Source organism: Fukomys damarensis, unplaced genomic scaffold, assembly GCF_012274545.1.
Source record: "Fukomys damarensis isolate Sample0158 unplaced genomic scaffold, DMR_v1.0_HiC HiC_scaffold_9, whole genome shotgun sequence".
NCBI lineage: Eukaryota > Metazoa > Chordata > Mammalia > Rodentia > Bathyergidae > Fukomys > Fukomys damarensis.
In genome coordinates, this window is record NW_022900921.1 from 42,909,955 (window position 1) to 42,933,330 (window position 23,376).

The 23,376-nt window shown below is 35.4% G+C and overlaps 1 protein-coding gene across 6 annotated transcripts in view; it reads right to left on the minus strand.

Moving 5' to 3' along the window:
* Window positions 1-23,376, minus strand: part of Tsga10 (testis specific 10) — a 136,195-nt gene that overhangs the window by 103,888 nt on the left and 8,931 nt on the right. For all 6 annotated transcript variants that reach the window (XM_010643214.3, XM_010643217.2, XM_010643215.2 and 3 more), the window contains exons 2-3: window positions 21,465-21,593; window positions 3,672-3,887 (exon numbers count right to left, since the gene is read on the minus strand). In XM_010643214.3, the coding sequence (XP_010641516.2) occupies window positions 3,672-3,887; window positions 21,465-21,593 (345 nt within the window). The remainder of the gene's footprint in view (window positions 1-3,671; window positions 3,888-21,464; window positions 21,594-23,376) is intronic.

Genomic DNA, 23,376 nt, shown 5'->3' on the forward strand with positions numbered 1-23,376 from the left:
TCAGCCTGGGAAAAACAGCAAGCCTCTCCGTCTTAAAAAACATTTTTCAAAAAATTATGTTTAGTTAACTGAGATACAGTTTATTAAGACATAAATGATACGTAACTCACAATGAAAAGATAAAGGAAGGCAGATAGATATGGTATATGTAAGGTATATGTAAAATTGCAATATTCCTTCTTTCAAAAGGAGTTCCCTATTTTCCTCCCCTTGAAGGATGGGGGTTATATTTAATGACTCACTTTTAATGACAAGATAATGGAAAAATTATCATATTTAACTTTTAAACTTGGTCACAACAGAATGCAGATTTCTCTTTGCTGTTTCTCAATCACTGACTTGGGAGAGGGGTGGGCACACAGAATCCATCAAACAACCCCAGAAAAAAGTCCACTCAGCAGGGAACAGAGGCCTCCTGCCAAGAGTCAGCAGCCACCTCAGTGAGCCAGTGCTAGTAGTCAAGCCCTGACTTCACTGCCTGTCCTCTTAGTCATCATTTTCTGATAAACTGAATCAGAACTACCAGCTCAGACCCGCTAGAATTCCCAACATACCAAACCTGAGATATAAATATTTGTTGTCTGAAGCCAATAAGGGTTTAGGAGTAATTTCTTACATAGCAATGGATAATATAATACTCAAAATGTTTTAATGAAAGAAGTTACTATTTTGATTTAGAAATATGACTAAAAGTGAACTCTCCATGGTAAATAAATTTGACACTATTTTAGCAGTTAGGCTGGAGTGTCACTGTAACCCCTATGGGATCCACACTGGGACAGGTGGTGTCTGAGTGGGTCATGGAGGTGTGGCCTTAAGGGTGTACATCTGGTTACCACCCCTTCCTCTCTGGCGCTGCTCCCCTGCTCTGCTTCTGGGCCACCATGAACTAAGCAGCTGTGCTCTGCTGTGCCCTTCTGTCATGACGTTCCTGCCTTGGAGCCAGCTGACCAGAGTCTAAATCCCCCAAAACCACGAGCCAAATTAAATCTTTCCTCTTTTAAGAGGAGAGTGTGGGTATCAGATATAGAATGTCAACAAGACAGAATGCTAACATAACTATAGTAACTCCAGGCAAACTTTACAGTAGCTTTGCATACTTACACATATATAGAGCATTAATCTTAAGCACTACAGGAACCTAGCTTTTCTCTTAGCAATCCTATTAGAAATTCTAATTTCAGTCTCTATTCCAAAAGTTAGGCAAAGAAAATCTTATAATTTCCTTTTAATGTTTAGATTATAAACCCAAAAGAGAGACCCAAGTACTTAGGAATGATGACACATTAATGTTCATATTGCATGTACATATGCTGGTTGTACATATTTCTAATTCCCTTTTCCCTTGAAATTCATTTAATGAGTTGATGATTTCTTAATTTCAGGGCACTCTATCAATACAAAGTACCTGTTTCCGTTTTGTCCTCTATTAAGTTTTCCCTGCACCAGCCATGCTTCCTCCAAGCCTACTGTCCACCTCTTCCTCAAATGCTTGAATAGCTTTCCACTTCTGAAATACACCCAACATTTCAAGCTCCTAGAAATACTCTTCTGAGCCAGGGAAAATTTCCATATTAAAATTTAATATTTTAAGTAAATCTTAGCTTGTATGTTTTAGATGTTTTCCATTCCTGAAATGCTCCCTTTTAATAGCAGAGAGTTCATCCTGCCACTGTACTCAGGCTTTCTCTAGAATATAAACACTAAGCAATCCTTTAGGATGGATGACATCTAAAAAGGGCACCACTATTGTTGGAATTCAGCCAACTACGCTTCCTTCAGTCTTGGGAAGAGTATAGTTATTTATAATTTGAAGAAAATGAGGAAGACATAATAAAACTCTTAAATATGATAATTTTTGTAATTAAGGTTAAAGCTTGACTCTGCTTATTATTAGACTATGAATCAAGGGTAACTATCCTTAAAGAAAGTAGCAATGCAAACTAAAGAGTTTATTGAGGAATGTTTAAAATACTCAAACTACTTTTAAGTGTTCTTCAAATATTTTAGTAGTAACCATTAGAAGTTTAAAACAACCCATTATTATATACTGTTAAGTAGTTCTCCTAAGTACCCCTCAGACAACACTGCTAGAGATGAGTATGCCTATAATACACTCCATGTATTTAAATATTCCATTTAGTATTTGACTTTCCAATAATTTAGACTGATTTATCCTTTACACAGTATAAATAAAAGAGGTTACTGCATAAAAACCTGTATGATCCTAGAGTTCATCAACTGGGCTCTTACATTTCAATTTACTTTAACATATAATATCACAGCCGGGGACATGGCTCAGTGGCACAGCACCTGCATGGCAAGCTCAAGGCCCTGAGTATGATTCTCAGTACAAATATATATGTGAGTGAGTGAGTGAGTGTGTATGTGTGTGTTGTGTATAATAATAATAATAATAATAATAATAATAATAATAATAATAATAATAATAATAATAATAAAAATCTCACTAACATGTTCTCTGATAATTTACTAAAATAAGTGCTTTATTATAAGCTACAAGACTCAGCACATTAAAGAATATTTATGAAATAACATTTAATAATCATTGGCTTTGGGAAATTACCTTATTAGACACAATTTATTAATTTGGTAATTAATAAAATCAATGCCAATAAGGACAATATCATACATTATCATTTAAATGTTTAGTAAAGGTTGTGTCCTACTTTTAAGTCATTAGCTAGCAATGATAAATGAAACTGTCCTCATTTTATAATTATGTTTAAATCCCTAGTTTCTAAATTTCATGACAGAGCATTAAAATTCAATCCAAAAAATATTAAAGTATCTTAAAACCATAATAAGTAAAATAATATGGCAACGGCAGACTAAAAGACAAATGAAACCAAATTCAGAAACATATTCACAGAGATAGAAGAACTTTGTGTCATTAAAATAGTACTTCAAATCAGTGGGGAAAGAAAGGGCTAGTCAACTCTACCTCCTACCAGAAGAAAAATAAATTCCAGAAGTATTAAAAATTAAGACTATTAAAACATATTAAAAGAAAACTGCAGAAAATATTTTTCTAATTCTTGGAGTGATAAGACCTGCTGAAGAAAGAACCAAACTCAAAAGTCAATAAAGAATTGGCACATTTAACTACAAAGAAATTTAAATTTGGATAAAAATTTAAATTAAAAGTATGAAACAAAATATGAAATATGTGTGAAAATAGATGAGAATAAATGTATTATTCTCTGTAGAGAGAACTGGGGAAGGGAAGCAACACTGTATGTACAGAATGTTTCTGTTGCTCTGAATTTATGCAATGACTACATAATATTTAGAAAACTTTTTTTGGCAGTGATGGCAAGTCTTTTAGAACTTTCAGTGATAATAAACAGCTAGCTGCATTGCGTGCATGCTATAGGTTTGCCACCACTGGACTATGGCTATACCACCCTGAACATGCCTAATCTTATACCAAGCTAAACAGGGTTGGACCTAGTTAGCACTTGGATAAGAGAACTTTTTGAGCAAAAACTTTTTTTAAGTGAGAAACAGTATAATCTAATCATTAGAATAGACACTTAAAATCTAAAAAAAATTCCTAATGGCATGAGAATGTCAATTTTCCACTGTATTTAATAATTACATGTTTAAAGTAGAATTAAAATCTTAATCAGTGGTAAATCTAGTAGTACCTTTGCTTCTCCAAGTTCCTTGTCAGCAGTATCCACCACAAAATTTTTTTCTTCTTCTAGTTGCTCTGCTAGTTGGTCAATGTTAATTAATTCTTTACAAAGATGCTCATTGTGGCTGGTTAAATCATCTACTTGACTGTTTACCACCTCCTTACTATCCAAGAGTTTCCTAACATATTCTTCCAAGCCATGATTTGTCTGTTTGAGATCTTCAATCTGTTAACAATTAGAAAGAAAATAATCACATTAAAAGAGCTCCTTAGTTTTCTTCTGAGGAGAGCAGGTAACTGGAATCAGAAAGGGAGGTTTGTTTCCCTGGCAAGGAGACTTAACTGTGTAACATTTTGTGCCTTCTGAATTTTATATCATGTGAATGTATTACTATTCAAAAATATATTAAAATTTTTTAAATGTTACTTATTAATTGTGGTTCTGGAGATCTAAATCAGGGCCTTGTGCATTCTAGACAAGCATTCTACCACTGAACCAGAGTGGTAAATTTTACATCTGCATTTTTCATGAAAATTTCCAGTTTATTTTAAAAGAATTTGAGCACTACTAATTTTTAACCAAACTATTAAAAAGTACCCAAATATTAATATCTGTAATAAACTATATTCTTAAAATTAATTTAGATAATTATTGAGTTCTTTAGAATTAAATGCTGACTCTTTAGAAAGGTTCTTTTGAACATAGTAACTTACGTGACTAAGCTAAATACCAAATCAATCAAATATGTGCTGTCTAATGTAGAGGACCACAGCCTTCCTTTACAGCCCACTATCAATCAACTGGATGAAGAAAATAGTTTTTTCTACCTCTAATGTATTTAAAAGAAACAACAAAAACAGCACAGTACAACCATTTACCAATTATTTCAGGAATTTTACTATTTTCCAAAAATACAAACTTAGGTTAAGTACCTGTCCTTAGAGAATTTTTGCTTACTTAAGGAAATATAATGTTAAGTGTAATCAGAAAAATATCTATGAGATAGTCATAGCATAAATACTTTCCCATAGCAGTTGTCCCTTGTGATTTATCAATTATTTATGGAGCACCTACTGTGTTGGTATCCTTAATAAACAAACAAATAAAAGCAAATCAGGGGCTGGGGATTTAGCTCAGCGGTTTGGTGGCCTGCCTTGCAAGTGCAAAGACCCGAGTTCAATCCCTGGTACAAAAAAAAAAAAAAGCAAATCAGAAGAAACAATCTAAGTTTTTAAGAAATGTCTGCAATAGCTAAATGTCCAATCTCCAAGTTCTAACATTAGTCTTGCCCGAAACTTGCCTTTCAAACTAACTATAATAGTATCTTCTTCCAAAACATCAAAATCAACAAAGTTTACTTTAAAAAAGAAACCATATGAATTGTCACTAAAAAATATACTGTCGTAAAACATTCATAACTATGCTACAATGCTATGTATTATATTAAATAAATACACAATTCATTATTTATTATGTAGTTCAGGCTGACCCCGAACTATGTAGTCCAAGTTGGCCTCGAACTTGCGCGATCCTCTTGCCTCAGCTTCCCCAGTGTTGAGATTACAGGAGTGAGCCACCATGCCCAGCCATTGTTTTAATTCAATACTTGCTTTGGCATTTTTATAAGATACATTAATTTAGGAGATTTAAAGCATGAATTATCAAAAGGAAGAAACGAGAAAAATTGAAGAATCTTTTTAAAATAAAAAGGGAAACTAGAAATGTACTATTTCCTTAATTGGGTCTTTTATCACAATTAGCTTGAATTTCAGAACTACTTCTTACTCGCGTTTTTTGGCCTACTCTATACAGTGATAAAAATTCTTTGAAAATGCTAATTTGAAGTAACTGTTGTAACCTTATGGCACTGGATGATGCCAAGATGAAAAAAATGCCATTTGTGATCCCAGATCTATTCACATGTCCAGTCTGACTTGCCACCATCCCCAACAGAGTCCACAAAAAAAAAAAAAAAAAAAAAAAAAAAAGTATACACACTTCAGGAAAATAAAAATGCTACGATGTTTCTTCAACAGAGGGTTGTAACTTCATGAAGCCCCTAGAGGATGTTGGATATTGCAGAAAACCCACTACACTGCTGGCCCTGGGAGAAGAAACTGAAAAATGCATGTGCAGCAAATGGACATGCAATGGACCAAGGTTACCCAAGCAGGAGTTTGCTATACTAATAAATGCGTGGAAGTTAATGGTCACTATTTTGAGCACCTCTTGTAATTGTAGAGGCCAAAGGTAACTTGTATTAATCTCATGATTTCTCAACAAATTTAGTGTTAAAATATTTATACAAGTTTTCATTTTCCTGTGTTTGTAAATTTTTTTGGCACCCTGTATATATCTAAACTCCGAGACATGCTATGAGAAACAAACCTCACCAAATTCATTTTAAAATGTTTTAGGAAAATTACTGAAAGGTTACACACACTATATGTCACTGAATTTTTTTTTTTTTTAGAATGTTCAGGAAAAAAATTAGCTTAGACTTCGATTTCAGAAAATAAAATTCCTGTTTTGGATACTTGGTTTGTTCTTACCCTAATGGCTATGGATTATTTAATATTTCCTTTTTACCTCTGCTTCATGGAAATTTAAAGCCAACTTTGCCCTATGAGATATCCAATTCTTCTAGCTCCACTTTTATTTAACGAGACTATTTTTTCTTCCACTGAGTCTAAAAAATATATATATGTATATATATAATATATATATGTATATATATAATATGTACATATATGTACATATAATATTTGGGTATATTTGCATAGGGCTATCTCTGAGTTCTCTATTCTGTATCATTAACCTATGTATCCAAGTCTCCACCATTATCACAAACTTGATTAGTGTAGCTATACAGCAAGTGTGAAATCAGGAAGAGTGATTATACTTTTCCCAAAATGTTTTTGCTGAGATTTTGGTGAGAACTGCATTAACCTACATAACAATCAGTATCTTCACTTTTGTTTTTGTGGCTTTTTGAGCGTCTCACTATGCAACCCATATTGGCCCTGAACTCATGATCCTCTGGACTTCACCTCCCAAATGCCAAGATTACAGGCATGAACCTCCACATCTGGCTCAATATCTTCACAATATTGATGCTTTCAATCCATGAAAATGTCTTTCCATTTGTTTAGATATTTGATATCATTAGCCTTCTGTAGTTTTTAAAATACAAATCTTCACTTGTGTTTTAGGTCACTCCTCTGCACATTGACAGCTTCAATTTTTACTTTTGGGTCTGCATGGATTTTAATCTTTCAACCCCAGCTACTATATTATTATATTTGAATTGAGTTTTTTACACACAGCATATAATTGAGTCATGGTTTTAAATGGACTCTGACACCCTCTACCTTTTAATTGATGTATTCAGACTATGTTTAATTATGTATGAGATTTAACCATGCTTTTTACTCTATTTCACATTTTTACAACAATGTATATTAACTTTACATATTAATGGGTTTCAATGAGTTATATACATGCTATATCTTGCTTATTATTCCATACTCTGAACTACCTCTTTTACTTCTCTTCTCTCTGCCCTCCTTCCAGTCTCTACCCAAGCAGTATCTACACTACTTTTAAATCATCTATTTAAGTTTGTTTCCACATAGAAACACATAATACTTGGCAGTGTCTTTATGACTGAATAATAATCCATGGGGTGTGCGTGTGTGTGTGTGTATTAATGAATATTTATGTTGATTCTATATCTTAACAATTGTGAATAGTACCACAGTAAACATGGAAAGGCACGTAGCTGTTGTGTATGTCAATTTAGTTCCTTCACATATATACCTAGGAATGGTAAAGCTGGATCATATGGCAGTCATATTTTTAGTGTTTTGAGGAAGCTTCATACTGTTTTTCATAGTGGCTATACTAATTTACCTTTCCACCAAGACTTTTTAAGGGTTCCTTTTCTCTGACATTTTTGTCAATATTTATGATTTTTTTGTTCTGATAATAGCCATTCTAATGAGGGTGAGATGGAATGTCAATGTAGTTTTGATTTGCATTCCATGATGGTTACAGATATTGATCATCTTTTCATATATTAATTGGCCACTTAAACTTGTTGTTGCTGTTGTTGTTTTCCTTACTTGTACTGGTACATGTTTGCAGTACATAATGATTAATTCATCATACAAATTTGATACATGTACATAACACACCTTAATTCTTTTTACGTACCCTTCCCCTCCACTTCTTCCTTGTTCCATCCCTGGTCCCCTTTCCATTTGCAAAAGATGTGTCTCCCTGTTTCCTGTTTTCTATCTTTTATTTTGTCCTTACTTATACTTTGGGTTTCTCATATAAGAGAAACATGTGATATTTAAGTGTATACATCTGATTTATTTCATTTAACATTATGGTCTCAAGGTACATTAATTTTCCTACAAAAGACTCAAATTCTTCTTTACAGCAAATGTGTATAAATATCACATTTTTCTTTTCCATTCATGTGTTTATGAACATGAAGGCCACTTCCAAGATCTAGCTGCTGAGTTGTACTGCTCTAAATATGAGTATGCGTATATCATTGTAATATGATGTCTTTAACACTTTTGGTAAGGTACCTAGAAGAGGAATCAGCAGCTGGTTGACTGGAATTTCTAGTTTTAGTTTTTGGAGGAATTTCCATACTGATTTCTGTAGGTTGTACTCGCTTACATGCCCATCAACAATGTAAAAGGGTTCCTTTTTGGTCACAGTCTCATCAGCATTTGTTATTTGATTTCTTGATGACAATTCTTTCTGGAGTAAGATGGAATTGAAGTGTTGCTTTAATATATATTTTTCTAACGGCCACAGATGTTGAGCACTTTCTCATGTATTTATTAGATATTTGTACTTCTTCCGGTATGCATATTCATTTCAATTGCCCATTTTTTACCGGTTTTTTTGAGGGTCTAATTTTTTTGAGATCTTTATATATTCTGTAAAATTAGTCCTCTGTTGGAGTAGCGAGCAAAAACTTTTTTCCCCATTCTGCAGATTGCTTTATCTGCTGTGAGCTTTTTAACTTGATATAATCCCTTTGTTGATTCAAGTTATTTCTTGTGCAACTGGGATTATGTTCAGAAAGTCTGTACCTATGTCTATGTCTTCAAGAGTTTTACCTGTTTTATCTTCCACCAGGGTAAGTGTTCCTGATTTAATATTTACATATTTAACTTGTACTTCTTGGAAGTGCCTATTTAGCTCATTTGCTTATTGATTAACTGGAATATTTATTCTTTTGGTGTTTGATTTTTTGAGTTCTTTCTATGTTCTGGATATTAGTCCTCTATCAGATGAATGACAATGATTTTCTCCCGTTCTATAAGTTGCTTCTTTGCTGTTTATCATTTCCCATCTTGTGCAGAAACTTTTTGATATAGTCCCATACGTTAATTCTTGCTTTTATTTCCTGAGCTATTAAAGATTTATTCTGGAAAATTTTTCCAGTGCCAATATATTGAAGTGTCTCTCCTATTTTCCTCTGGTAGTTTCAAAGTTTCAAGTCTTATATTAAGGTATTTAATCCATTTATAGTTGATTTCTGTACAGGGTTAGGAGATTAAGGATCTACCTTCAAACTAGATATCCAGTTTTCCCACTATCACCTACTGAAGAGATTATTTTTTTTCTCCAACTGACGTTTCTGGCACCTTTGTTAAGAACCTTTGAAGATGCACAGCCTTATTTCTGGGAACCTCTTCTATTCTGTTGACCTATGTCTGTTTCTATGCAATATCATGCTGTTTTTGTTGATATGACTCTGTGGTACAGTGTGAAATCACAGCATTTCCAGCATTACTCTTTCTGCTCAGGATTGCTTGATCTATCTCGGGTCTTTTGTGCTTTCATATGAATTTTCAATTGCCTTTTCTAGTTTTTTGAAGATCAATATTATTTTGATGGGCATTGCATTGAATCTCTAGACCACTTTCAACAGAGCATCATTTTAAAAATTCTCCTTATCCATTAACACAAGAGATCTTATCATCTTCTAGCATCTCCTTCAATTTCTGTCTTCAGTGTTTTGTAATTTTCATTACAGAGATCATTCCCCTTCCTGACTAGGTTTATTCATAGGTTTGTGGGGGTTCTGCTTTGTTTTGTTGAGGCTATGGTGAATGGAATTGTTCTGATTCACTTTTTGTTGTTGGTATTGTACTGGCAATTGAACCCAGGACTTTCATACTGAGCTACATTTCAAGCCATTTTTAAACACTGAGACAGTCACTAAGTTGCCCAGACTGGGCTTAAACTTGTGTTCTTCTGCCTCAGACTCCAAGAGTGCTGGGTTATAGGTGTGTGCTGCCATGCCTGGCTTCCTGCTTAGTGAGTTTCTTACACATGATGTAGGGAAAAGCTGATGGTTTTTGTGATTTTGTATCCTGCTACTTTGATGAATTTGTGTATCAGTTTGAAGAATCTTTTGGTGAAGCCTTTAGGATTTCCTTGGTACAGAATATCATCTGCAAACAGGTAGTTTGACTTCTTCCATTCCTATTTTTTAATCCCCTTTATTTCCATTGCCTGATTGTTCGGCTAAAATTTCAAGTACAGTACTCTACTGAATAAGAGTGGTAAGGTGGGCATGGTGCTCCACCCTTGTATTTCCAGCACTCAGGAGGATGAGGCAGGAAGATCACCACGAGTCCAAAGCCACCCCAGACTACACAGTGAGTTCAAGACCAAACTGCACTTGAGAGTGAGATCCTGTCTCAAAAGAGAAAAGAAAAAAGAGAGAGAAATGTGGTGAGACAACATTCATAACTTATTCCTGATTTTAGAAGACATGCATTCAATTTTTCACATTTAGTATGGTACTAGCTCTGGGTTAGTCACATATAGCCATTATCATGCTGAGGTATGATCCTTGTATGTCCAAATTCTTCAGGATTTTGAACATAGAGGGGTGTTGAATTTTATCAAAGGCTTTTTTCCATCTATTGAGATGTACTTTTCATCCTTGATTCCACTTATGTGCTGTATTATTCTGATTTAAATACTTGGAATGACAAAAACTTGATCATGCTGTACGATCTTTCTAATTTGTTGGTGATTATGACTTGCAAGTATTTTATTGAAGATTTGTTGCATCTATGTTCATTGAAAATACTGATCTATAGTTAATTTTTTTATTGTGTGCTATGGCTTTGTCTCCCCAAAGCCTCACATGGTCACAGGTGGAGGCTTTTCAGATGACTGGATCTAGAATGTGTGATGCTAGGATTAAGGGTGTGTGATTACTAAATTAGTCCACTGATTGGTCTGACATGTGCCCTAAGCCCGGGAGGCTAATCAGAATATAAAAGGGGCAGAAAGAAGCTGCTAAGATCACTTGGACTTGCCATTTGCTGTCTTTTCCCTGCCTTGTTTTGCCATGGGCTGTTTCTTCCCTGCAATGCCCCTCTGCCTGCCATGCCACCCTGCTTTGGAGCCAACCAAGAGTGGACTTGAAACCTCTACAAACTGTAAGCCAAATAAACCTTACCTCCTTTACTAACTTTGGGTGTCAGGGATTTTGTCTCAGCAATTAGAAATATAACTAAAATATTGTGCTTAATCAGATTTAGGTATCAGGATAACAGTGACTTCATAAGTGAGTTTGGAAACATCCGTTCTGTTTTATGAAATAGTTTGAGGGGAATTGGTGCTAGTTTTCTTCAAAAGTCTAGAATTCAGCTGTGAATCCATCTGATTCTCAGTTTTTCTTTCCCCCGAATCTTACTGCTTGTTGTTGTTATTGTTAATATCCTTTTGGCTCAGCTTTGGCAAGTCATATGTGTCTAGTTTTCCGTTTCTATTAGAATTTTCCAAATTTACTGTCATGCAATTTTTCAAAATATTTTCTAATGATCCTATGGATTTCAGCAGTATTCTATCGTAATATTTCCTTTTTATGTTTGACTTCATTTATTTGGGGCTTCTCTTGCTTGGTCCAGCTAAGGGTTTGTCAATTTTGTTTATCTTTGCAATCAACTGTTTAAATTGTCCTTTTAAAATTTTTTAGACTCTATTTCATTTATTTCTACTCTGATCTGTACTATTTTTCTATTCATTTTTGGTTTAGTAGGCCATTTTTTGTTTTGTTTTGGTTTGGTTTTTTTGGTACCGGGGATCGAACTCAGTCCTAGAACTTCCAAGACAGACAGCAGAATCACTGAGCTAAATCCCGGGCCCTCTTTATTTTTTTTTGGTACCGGGGATTGAACTCAGATCCTTGTGCTTGTGAGGCAGGCAACACAGTCTGCCATTTTTAAGACTTTTTGAGGCATCCTTTGGTTGATATCTTGATGTTTGTCTAATGTAGGCACTCACAGCTACAAACTTCCTGCTCAGAACTGCTTTTAACTAAGACCACCTGTCATGTAAAGGTACAAGATCCCAATAATGAATGTAACTGTACTATATACCTAAAATGTACCAATAAACTCAATAAAAGAAAAAAAAGAACTGCTTTCACTGGGTTCTCATATATTGTGTTTTTTAATTTTCACTTGATTCTAGGACATTTTTTATTTCTCCTCTGATTTCTTCAATGTGATCAAAAGAATGAAAAAATATATATATGGTTTTTTTTGAGACAGGGTCTTGCTAGTTCAGGCTGTCCTTGAACTTATAATGTAGTCTAGGCTGGCGTCAAACCTGTGGCGATCCTGTTGCCTCAGCCTCCTGAGTGCTGGGAATACAGGGATGTACCACCACATTCAGCTCAAGTTTTGTTTTTCTGTCTTTTGAGACAGGGTCTTGCTATGTAGTTCAGGCTGGTCTTAAACTCACTATGTAGCAGAAGCTGGTCTCTAACTCACAGTGATCCTCCTGTCTCAGCCTCCCAAGTGATGTGATTACAGGAATGTCACCACACCCAACTCAAAAGTATATTTTAAAATTTCCATGTGTTCATATAATTTCTGTAGTTTCTTTTTTACTGTTGACTTTTACTTTCATTCATTATGATCTGATAAGATGCAAGAAACTATTTCAAATTTTTGTATCAGTTAATATTTTATGGCCTAAAATATCTATTTTGAAAAAAGTTTGGTGCTGATGAAAAGAACGTGTATTCTATTGGATAAATAAATATTCTGTAAATCTGCTAAGTCCATTTGGGACAGAGTGTAATTTAACTCTGATATTTCTTTGCTGACTTTTTATCTGTATCTATCCACTGGTGAGAGTGGGACACTGAAGTTGCCCACTATTATTGTACTGGGGCCTATTTCTCCCTTTATGTTCCATAGTGTTTGTTTTTTTGAATTGAGAAATTGAGTACTCTCTCTTCATATATACATATATGATTATTATATCATCTTGATGAATTGTTCCCTTTATCAATGTGTGACCTTGTCTCCTCTGATTTTGGCTTGAAGTCTGTTTTGTTAGACATGAGTACAACTACTCCTGCTTGCTTTCAGATTCAATACGTGTAGAACGTCATTTTCCATCCTTTAATTTTCTATGTATGCCTCAGCTGATCAAGTATGATGACAATATTTGTCTACATCTTTTAATTAAATTTTTAAAATTTAAAGTATGTACTAGTTCCTGTCATTTTTTTTCTTCCAGTTGTTTTGAATAATCTGTGTTCATTTCTTTCTCCCCTCTGCATCTTAGAAGTTTAATGGTATACTGGAATAATTTCTTTCTTGATTCCTACTGTCTACTCTACTAGTGATATTTCTTGTACTTATGGTTGTGTTTATCTTACTTCCTCTTCTGTGTGTAGGATTTTAGTATTTTCTCTAGTGCTGCGTTAGTGGTCATAATGTCTTTTAGTTTAAGCTTATCTTGGAAAGTATTTGTCCTTCAGGCATAAAGGATAATTGGTAGATATAGTAATCTAAGTTTGCAAGGCACTGTCTTTCAGAGCTTGAATACATCATTCTATGCTTTCCTAACTTTTAGAGTTTCTGGTGAAAGATCTGTTTTTCTGATGGGTTTGCCTTTATAAGTGACTTAGCATTTCTCTCTTGCACCTTTCAATATTATCTTTGTTCTGTACTTTGGGCAATTTAACTATAATATGATGTGGAAAGGTTCTTTCCTGGTCATATCTCAAAGAGTTCTAAATGGTTCCTATACTCAGACGTTCATATCTTTACCATGATTTAAAAATTTTTCTATTATTTCACTGAATAGGTTTTCTATATCTTTTCCTCTGATCCTTTCTATATTTGGTCTTTTAATTGTGTACCATAGGCCTTATATGTTCTGTTCATACTTTTATAATTGTATGTATATGATAATCAATCAACTTTGTTTTCAAGCCATGGTATTCTTTCTTCTTCTTGATGTAACTTATTGGTGAAGCTTTCACGTTTTTGACTGAGTTTTTCATTTCCAAGACTTGTTTGGTTCTTTTCCAGGACCTCTATCTATTTAATGAATTACTTTTCATATCCTCTTTTGTCTTCCTTAATCCATTTGGCTTTTAATAGCATCATCTCTGGATTCACCGACCATTTTTAAAATCAATGTTTTGAACATTTTTTCCAGCATTCCATCCACTTCACAGTCTTTGGATTGAGCAAGTGAAGAGTTATAAGCCTTTGGAGGCATCACATTGCCTTATTTTCTTGTTTGTTTGGCTTTTGTTTGTTTCATGTCTTGTGTTTCTATACTGAGACTTATGCACCAGCTGGATGGACATATCTTCCACTTTTATGGGAGGGTCTTCTTAGCAAAGAATCTTTTCTTGAGGGCTTGACACCCAGTACCACTCAGGAGAAAACAAACAATAGTAATAACAACACAAAAACAAACCAGACATAGAAAAAAAGTAAAACTCAATTAACAACAACTATACCACCAATAACAGTAGAAAAGAAAGGGGAAAATGCAGGATAAACTAAAAAGCTCCAAGTTAAGAAAGGTAAAATTAATAATTACAAAGTACTTTTAAAAGGGGAAAAAAGATAAAAGTGATAAAGATGAAAAGAGATAAAATACAATTAAAGAAGAAAATATGTAAATAAAATTAGACAAAAGACAAATAAAGAAAACATGAGCCCCAAATTTTTCCTAGCCAATGTACTTGGGTTGGAACAGCTTCTCTCCAGACCCTCTAACACTGGACTCCACTAAGTATGGGGCAGGGAGCTGGGAAGCAGCTGAAGCCCATCATAGAGTTCTAGGTTTTCACTAACAGGTAGTTGCTGTACGAAGGTTGAGCCCTGCCCCATTTCCCGCTGACTGATTAAGGGTATGCTGTCTGCAGCAGGGCTGATTTCGCTCCAAAAGCTTGTGGTATACACACCCAGAGCAGCTGCTAGTCCCAAAGTACTTCTAAAACATGTGGGCCAGGCAGGCAGTCACTTGCTCCTAAGACCCTCTTCGTTGCTCAAAAGGGCCTCTGTCTGTGCATGTAAGAAGTGTGTTGAAATCTGGAGCCAACAGAAGTCCCAGTGAGCTTTGGTAGTATGTGTAAAGGGCTTGCTCCAGAGCCTCTTGGCCTATGGACCATGGGCATGGCAAATGTCCAAGCAGCAGAATATTCCCAAATGCCTCAGAGAATTGCAGAAGCAAACAAAACAAAACAACAACAAAAAAAGACAGAGTTCTGTGTTAGAGATGGGTGCCTTAAGTTACTTTCTCATTTCTGAGACAAAAATATATGAAACTCTTAAAAGGTAATGGAAGAAAAGGTTTATTTTAGCTCACAGTTTGTAGAGTTTTCAGTCCACAGCTGGCTGTCTGCAAGGCAGGGCAGCATAGCAAAGAGGTATCAAAGAGGAAAAACAGCTCATGAAATGGTAGGCATGAAGCAGCAGCCTGCCTTCTTCTTTCCCTTTTTCTTCAATCCAGGATACAAGTTTATTGGCTGGTGCCAACCACACCCATGGTTCAGTAAATCAGCACGCATCTCCAGAACTATGCTAAACCAATCAGTGGATTGATCTAGTATTACACGTCCATGATCCAGTCACTCCCAAAAGCCCCATCGATGAGCATATGAGATTTAGGGTAAACATCTAGATATAAGCCATAACATGAGGGAAATCATGGAAACAGCAATTTTCTAGCCTCAGTATCAGCAATATAAGTGCTGGCACTAAACCAAAGCAACTAGTCTCATTCCTCACCACAAAGGGTGGGACCACTGACCACTGGGCCTTCCACAGCCTGCATATGTTGATGCTTAAATTTCTCAGTGAATTTGTGACAGATGCTCCCTTACCCACAACATCCAGCTGCAACATCCAGGGACAATGAACTGTGACTATTCGATGCTGACTTATCTTCTGAATACTTTAGTCCCTAAAAATAGGCCCCCTCTCAAGCCAACTTCTCATTGGGCTCTCTAAAAGAAAGTAAATGATGTAATTCTCTTAAACCCAGCTGGTTATATAGGAATCACCACTGTCAAAGAAAATCCCTGTATTGGATGTAAAACTTATAAAAACTGCTGGTTTCTTTCAGAGTTAGGACTGCTTGTCTTTATTTGGGGGTGCACCTGCACTTTCCAGGCTTATTTGTACTTGAAGCATTGGGTTTCCCTCCCACCCTCAATCTAACCCCCAGCTCTAACACCAGCCCTGGTGGAGAGCGAGGGTTGGTACTGTAGATTGCTTTGTACTTTTCTGAGTTGCTTTCTACTTCTCCATGCTTTTTAATTTTCGTGTCATCTTTCTTGATTTTTGGAATTCCTCCTCTCATTTTTCCTCAGAATATAGTTTCTCCTTTGTTGCCCTGACTGTTTGCACTTGTAGAGTTGTGTAAAGAATACTTCTATTCTTCCATTTATCCCAGAAGTTCTTCCTGGTTTTTTTCCCAGACTTTTAGAATTCCAATTTGACTTGTCTATAATTTCTAAGTATACCTCTTTGTGTCTTTCTTTGTAAAGTGGATGCTTTATATACACATTATATATATATAATTTACCACACCTTGTATTTTAACAGTTCAAGTGAAAGTATAGAAACCTTACCTCCCTTTATGTTCCTTTCCCTAAATTAATAAAATAATCTACATGCATTGAAAAATATTCAACTATCAAACATAATTTTGGAAACTAAAAATAAATATACAAATTACAGGAAATTCTATTGAAGTTTCCTATAGATTTGCTCTATATGGTATATACTGTACTTCCTTCTTCCTGTTCCAAAATTCCTTCCAATACCATTTGCTTTCTGGCTAGTGAAAATTCTTTAGCTATTCTTTTAGGATAGCTCTGCTATTGACAAATTCTTAGTTTTCCCTCACCTAAGAATACCTTAATTTTTATTTCTTTTTTCAAGGATACTTTTAATTGATAAAGAACAGAGAGCTGACAATTCTTTGTTCTAGAAATTGAAAAACAATGCAATATTTCCTTCTCACTTCCATTGTTTCAAATTTTAAAAAATATTCAATCTTTAAATTTGGTATTCCTCTACAGATAATGTACTATTTCTCTCTGGGTGTTTTCAGGAATTGTTTTTGTCCTTAGTTTACCAAAGTTTGATTATGAAGTGTCTTGGCATAGATTTGTCTAGGTGACTACTGTTAGGTATTCATTCACGTTTAATCTGTTTTATATCTTTGGTACCCAATTAAAAGAATTTTCAGCCATGCTTTCTCAGAATATTTTCTCAGCCCACCCTCTCTTATAACACTTTCTGGGACTCTGATGACCCAAATGTAAGGCCTTTTGGTATAACCTGATCCAAGGCTCTATTCATACTTCTAAAACGTATTTTTCTTTCTGTTGTTCAAATTAGATAATTTCTATTTTTCTATTCTCATAATTAATGATCCATTCTCTCTCCACTGTTGTTTGAGAACACTGGGTCTTCAATTTCAGTTACTATATTTTAAATTATTTTAAAATATACAACTCAGCAGTTTGCAGTATATTCACAATGCTGTACAACCATCACTACTCATTTCCAGAATTTTCATTATCCCCCAAAAAAACTCTTTACTCATTAAAAAATAGCTCCATCTCTATGAGTTTGCCTATTCTAAATATAAGCAGACTGAAAAAATATTTGTCCTTTTATGTCTGGCTTATCTTTCTTAGAATGTTTTCAAAGTTCATTCATATTGTAAATGAATCCAAATTTTATTATTTTTAGGAAATAGAGTTTCACTGTTTCCCAGGCTGACCTCAAGACTCTTGGGCTCAATCAATCCTCCTGCCTTAGCATTTTTTCTAGCTGAGCATGAGCTACCGGGCCTGGCTAGAATTTCATCTGTTCCTAAGGTTAAATAATTTCATTCTAAGTACATACCACATTTTATTTTGGTGCTACTGTTGTTTTAAAACAGAGTCTTATTATGTTGTTCAGGCTGTCTTTAAATTCCCGGGTTTAAGTGATCCTCCTGCCTCAGCCTCTGAAGTAGATGGGACTACAGGCCTACACCACTGTGCAAGGTTACGCATTATGTTTATCATTTTTTTGTCAATGGCATTTGGATTGTTTCCAACTTTGGGTTCCTATAATGATGGTGCTATGAACATGTATGAAACTATCTACTTTAGTCCCTGCTTTCAATTCTTTAGTGTATATACCTATGGATGGAATAGCTGAATTTTGTCCTGTCTATATTTTTTAACAATTTTTTTTTAAAAACAAATTTTAAGTTTACAGAAAAATTAATCAGAAATTAAGAGTTCTTACATACCCCTTATATGGAATCATATGGTTAACTATCTTTGACATTCTGAGGGCCCATCAAATTGTTTTCCACCATGCCTGCCCCATTTTACATTCCCATCAGTAATGTAAAAGTGTTCTAGTTTCTTCAGATCCTTACCAACACTTGCTATTTTCTGTAATATTGATACAGCCATCCTAATGGGCATGAAGTGATACCTCATAGTGGTTTTGATTTCCTTAATGGTTGATGATATTGAGCATCTCTTCATGCACTTATTGACATTATTATATCTTTTTTGGAGAAACATCTATTTAAGTCCTTTGTCTTTTTTATTTTTTTCAGTGCTGGGGCTCTAACCTAGAGCCCAGCACATCATAGGCAATTGCTCTACCACTGAGATACAACTGAGTTGTAGTTGTACGAGGGATCAAACCCAGAACCTTGCACTTGCAAGGCAGGCGGTGGAACCACTGAGCTAAATCCCTGGCCCACTAAGCTTTTATCAGATATACAATTTAGAAATTTTTTGTCCTATCTATGCTTCTAAACAAATGTTTTAAAAACAAGGTTTTTAAAACCTTTAGGTTTACGGAAAAATTAATCTGAAATTAAGAGTTCTCATATACTCCTCCTACCACCTCCCTGATAGTTTTCCTATTGTTCATATCTTATATCGGTGTGGTTTGTTAAAACTGATAAACTGAGGCTGGACATAGTGGTGTATGCATAAGAGGGGGCTGGGGATGTAGCTCAGTGCAAAGCTCCCAGGTTCAAGTTTGACTGCTGAAAAAAAAATTAATGAACCAATACTGATAATTATTAACTGAGGTCCATAGTTTCCACTAGAACTTACTCTAGGTGTTGACATTCAGTGGGTTTTAATGTAGAATGACATGTATCTACCATCACTGTATAATACAGAATAGTGTCACTGCTCTAAAAACTCCCATATACCACCTATTCATCCTACTCTTCCCAAGTCTCTTTTTCCTAATGGCTCCGTTTTCAGTATCCATAGTTCATCTTGAGAATGTCTTGTAGGTATAATTATATAGTTTGTAGCATTTTCACATTTTCTTTTACCTTGAATATGCTTTCAAGGTTTCTCCATGTCTTTTGAAGGCTTGATACATATAGTTCTTTATTTTTTTTCATTGAGTACTATCCCATTGTATGTATATATTGCAGCTGGCTTATCTATTTACCTAATGAAGGACATCTTGCTTGCTTCTAGGTTTGGGCAATCATAATTAAGGCTCCTATAAACATTTGTGTGTAGATTCTTGTGGGGCCAGTTACTATATAGTTTGGTTTTTCTTTGTAACTTTTATTTCTCAGCTGAGATTTTATATTTTTTATTAGTTTCAGGTAGGCTCATAATTGCATGTTGAGCATTTACATGAGTGCTTTAAAATCCTTGACAGAGTATTATATGTTGCATTTCAGTTTTTGCTTCTCCTGTCTTTTCTCAGATATTCCTGATTCCTGTAAGGATGGGTGAATTTCTTTTATTGAGATCTGGTATTGTAATGCTTTGGATCTGAGGTTCTAGTAGGCCTCCTATGATACTGCTGCTGCTAGAAAAGGGGGACACTGTCTCATTGCTGCTACATAGGTTGGAATTCCAATTTCTCCTCTTAGCCAGCCTTCACTGACATCAAAGGAGAGCAGGATCTTTGTTACTGGGAGGCAGGGGTGAGCATGCAGGCTCTCCACTAGTCAATTACCAATGGAAATAGAGGAAGAGACGCTTCATTACTGCCCCAAGGATCCTCCACTACACTGTTGTTAGGTGGTCTCACTAGTGCTGAGAAGGAGTAAAAGTCCTGACTCTGCACTAGGTATCCTGATACCACCCTAGCAAGAAGGAGAAGGGGTACCTCTTACTATAGGGTAGGAGCAGATGTCTTGCCTCCCCACATGGTTTCTACTGAAACTTACTACCTGGTGGGGAAGAAAGTTCTGGTTCCTCACTCAGCCTTCTTTGATACCATGCTGACTGAGAGTGTGGTGAGAGAAATGAGGCCATAGGAGGCACAGATGAAGCTCCTTGTTACAGCCTGGCAAGGGTCAAAGGCAGGTCAGTGGTGGTGAACCTATAGCATGCATGTTGCAGCCAGATTTTTTTTTTTTTTTTTTTTTTTTTTGGTACCGGGTATTGAACCCGGGGCCTTGTGCTTGCAAGGCAGGCACCAGAACCACTGAGCCAAATCCCCGGCCCTATAGCCAGGTGTTTTTTATCATTGAAAACTCTAAAAGGTTCACCACCGCTGGTCTAGGCTCTTGTTTGGGTTGGAGGTACTGAAGCTAAAGTTTTTTCTGTGGTTTTTGGAGTGATTAGTTATTGTCTAGAAGCTGTCTGCCTTGTAGTCCTCTGGTTGGGATGAGATGCCTTTTATGGGGTCTTTTCTTTTTTTTGGTACAGGGATCAAACTCGGGTCCTTTCACTTGCAAACCAGGCAGCAGAACCACTGAGCTACAACCCCGGTCCTGGGGTATTTTCTTGACTGTGCCCATTGTCAATTCCAGATGCCAGTTATTCTAGCACTCTGTCAAAGATATATGGAGAAAAAGAAAATAAAGGAACTTTCTAACATGTTCTTTGTGTCTTGAGGTCCTTAACTAGTTTTCCTCTTTTTACCTAGCTTTCTTAAATTTGTTTTACATATATAATGTGCAGAGTTTCTAGCTGAATTTAATCACAGGAATAGGAAAAGGCAAGTCTACTCTGTCTCCCCAGAAGTGGCTTTTAATAGCCTTTGTTAACAGCTAAACCATATACTAGGCACCAGGAAAAAAGATACAGTACTGAACTTGCAGTTCAGAGGACTGAGTTCAAATCCCAGTTAACCTAGGAGTTCAGAGAAATCAACTTTTATTAATTGAATGTTATAATTATTTAACTGTTTGGAACTTCAGTCCCCATCCATATAAATGGAAATAATATAACTAGTTCACAAGTTGGAAATGATTAAGTAAGATTAAGTACTTTAAAGTACCCTGACACAATGCTTGGCACACAGTTTGCACTTACTGCCTCTAAATCAAATGGTTAAAATAAAAATTAAATGATTTTTAGACCCATTAAATTTCAACAAGCTCTGAATCAGTAATTATTTATTCTCTATCTCCTTGTTTTAAAACAGGTTCCCATCCCAAATTAACTCAAGAGAAATACATATGTAAACTAAAAGTAACCTGTAATTTCAGTGTAGAGATGAATTTATCTTGGTTTTGTACTTCTTGTTCTAGCTGGAGAGTATTCTGGTTTTTTTCAGCTTCAGAAACTGGAGCCCCTAGACCAGAATGTTGTTCTTTGGTGGTAACCTAATGGAAAGAATGGAAATATACAGAAGCATTCAATTTAAAATGGCTCTGTGATCTTTCACAATAATTAATAAACTTTGAAAATCAGTAACATTCTTAGATATATTTTCAATAGCTATTAACTAGGTCCTACTGTAAGAGAATTTCAAGCTTTATCTTCTTAAAATTACTTAAAAACTTTTTCCAAATATAAAACTATGATATTGAACATGCTTTTCAAACACATGCTCTATCCTATCATTCTTTCTTTTTTTTCCAGTACCAGGGATCAAACTTTGGACCTTGTGCTTTTGAGGCAGGTGGCAGCACCACTGAGCTAAATCCCCAGCCCAATCTTATCATTATTCTAAGGAGATATGAGTCAGTAATAAAGTGATCCATATATCTCTAGGCCAATGATGTCCAATACAGGAACCATTAGCAACATGTCTGCTGCTGGTATTGTGTGTCAACAAAAAGTTTTCTTGCCCATATCACAAAAGGCTAAATTCCCTAATATATAAATAATTCCTATAAATGAAAAAGGAAACAAAATACCCTAATAAAAGCTGGTAACAAATATGGACATTTATAGAAATGTTCAATTTCATTCTTTGCAGTGGATAGCAAAGAAGCAACACTGAAGTACCCTGTTTTAAAGAATAGTGAGATGGATATAAAACTTAACTATCTTTACATATCACTGGTAGCAGTGTAAATTGATACAATATTTATGCAGAACATGAAACCTATTAATCATATAAATGCACATAAAGGAATACTGTTTAAATGTAGATGGTTATTCACATTAAACCTGCAATTCTACATTGTGCCTTGCAATCACAATTTAGTTAATACAAGGGTCCATTATTCAAGGATCCATAATTAAAATGTAAAGCTGCTCAACAGTCAGAATTTTTCATGTCAATTTCATTAGTTAGAAATATCCAGCAGACTAGTATACTCCTAGATATGTCTGATGGGTGATGGAAGAATAGCCTTGGGTACTATATAGGATCCCTTGCCTGTTCTTCTCTGGCAATGTTCACCTTGCTCTGTTTTCCAAGCGATATGAACTGAGCTATTTTGTGAGCCAGCGAACCATTGACTGACTCTTCTGAACTCTCAGCCAAATTAAAATTCTCCTTTAAGTTATACATGTCAGCTATTGTGTCTCAGTGGCAGGAATACTGACCAATACAGAAAACTGATACCAAGAATAGGATCAGTGTGATCCTACCTGACCATATAGTTTAGAAGCCTTTGCAACTGGCTTATGGGAGTACCAGAGATGTAGGCTAGAGAAGGCCTAGAATGCTATAAGCAGAGCCTGATGGGTGATTCTGATCAGCACTCAGAAGCCCAGTGCAAAGAGGAATATAGACAGCAGAAGCCAGCCTCAGGAAGTTTCAGCTGGGAACAAGAAGTCCACTGGCATTTGGACTATAGACCATTCATGTTATGCTTTCGCAAAAAGTCTTTCTATATTTTCCCTATGTCCTGAGATTTTGTGGAAGACTGAGATTAAGGACACTGGACTAATATATCTGGAGAAATTTTCAATACAGCATAACATTCAAGCTGTGGCACGGGTTCTGCTGATCGCTTGGCCAGATTTATAGTGCGAACTAAAGATAAAAGGTAGAGCAGATGCAGGCACAAGGTTCTGAGTTCGATCCCTAGTACAAAAAAAAAAAAGGCAGAGCAGAAAAATGTGAAAACTTACATTTTAGCCCAGAAAGAACCATGTGTAAAGTCTGATTAAAGGAAATGTGGCTGCTAAAGAGATTAGTTCCGTTAAGAG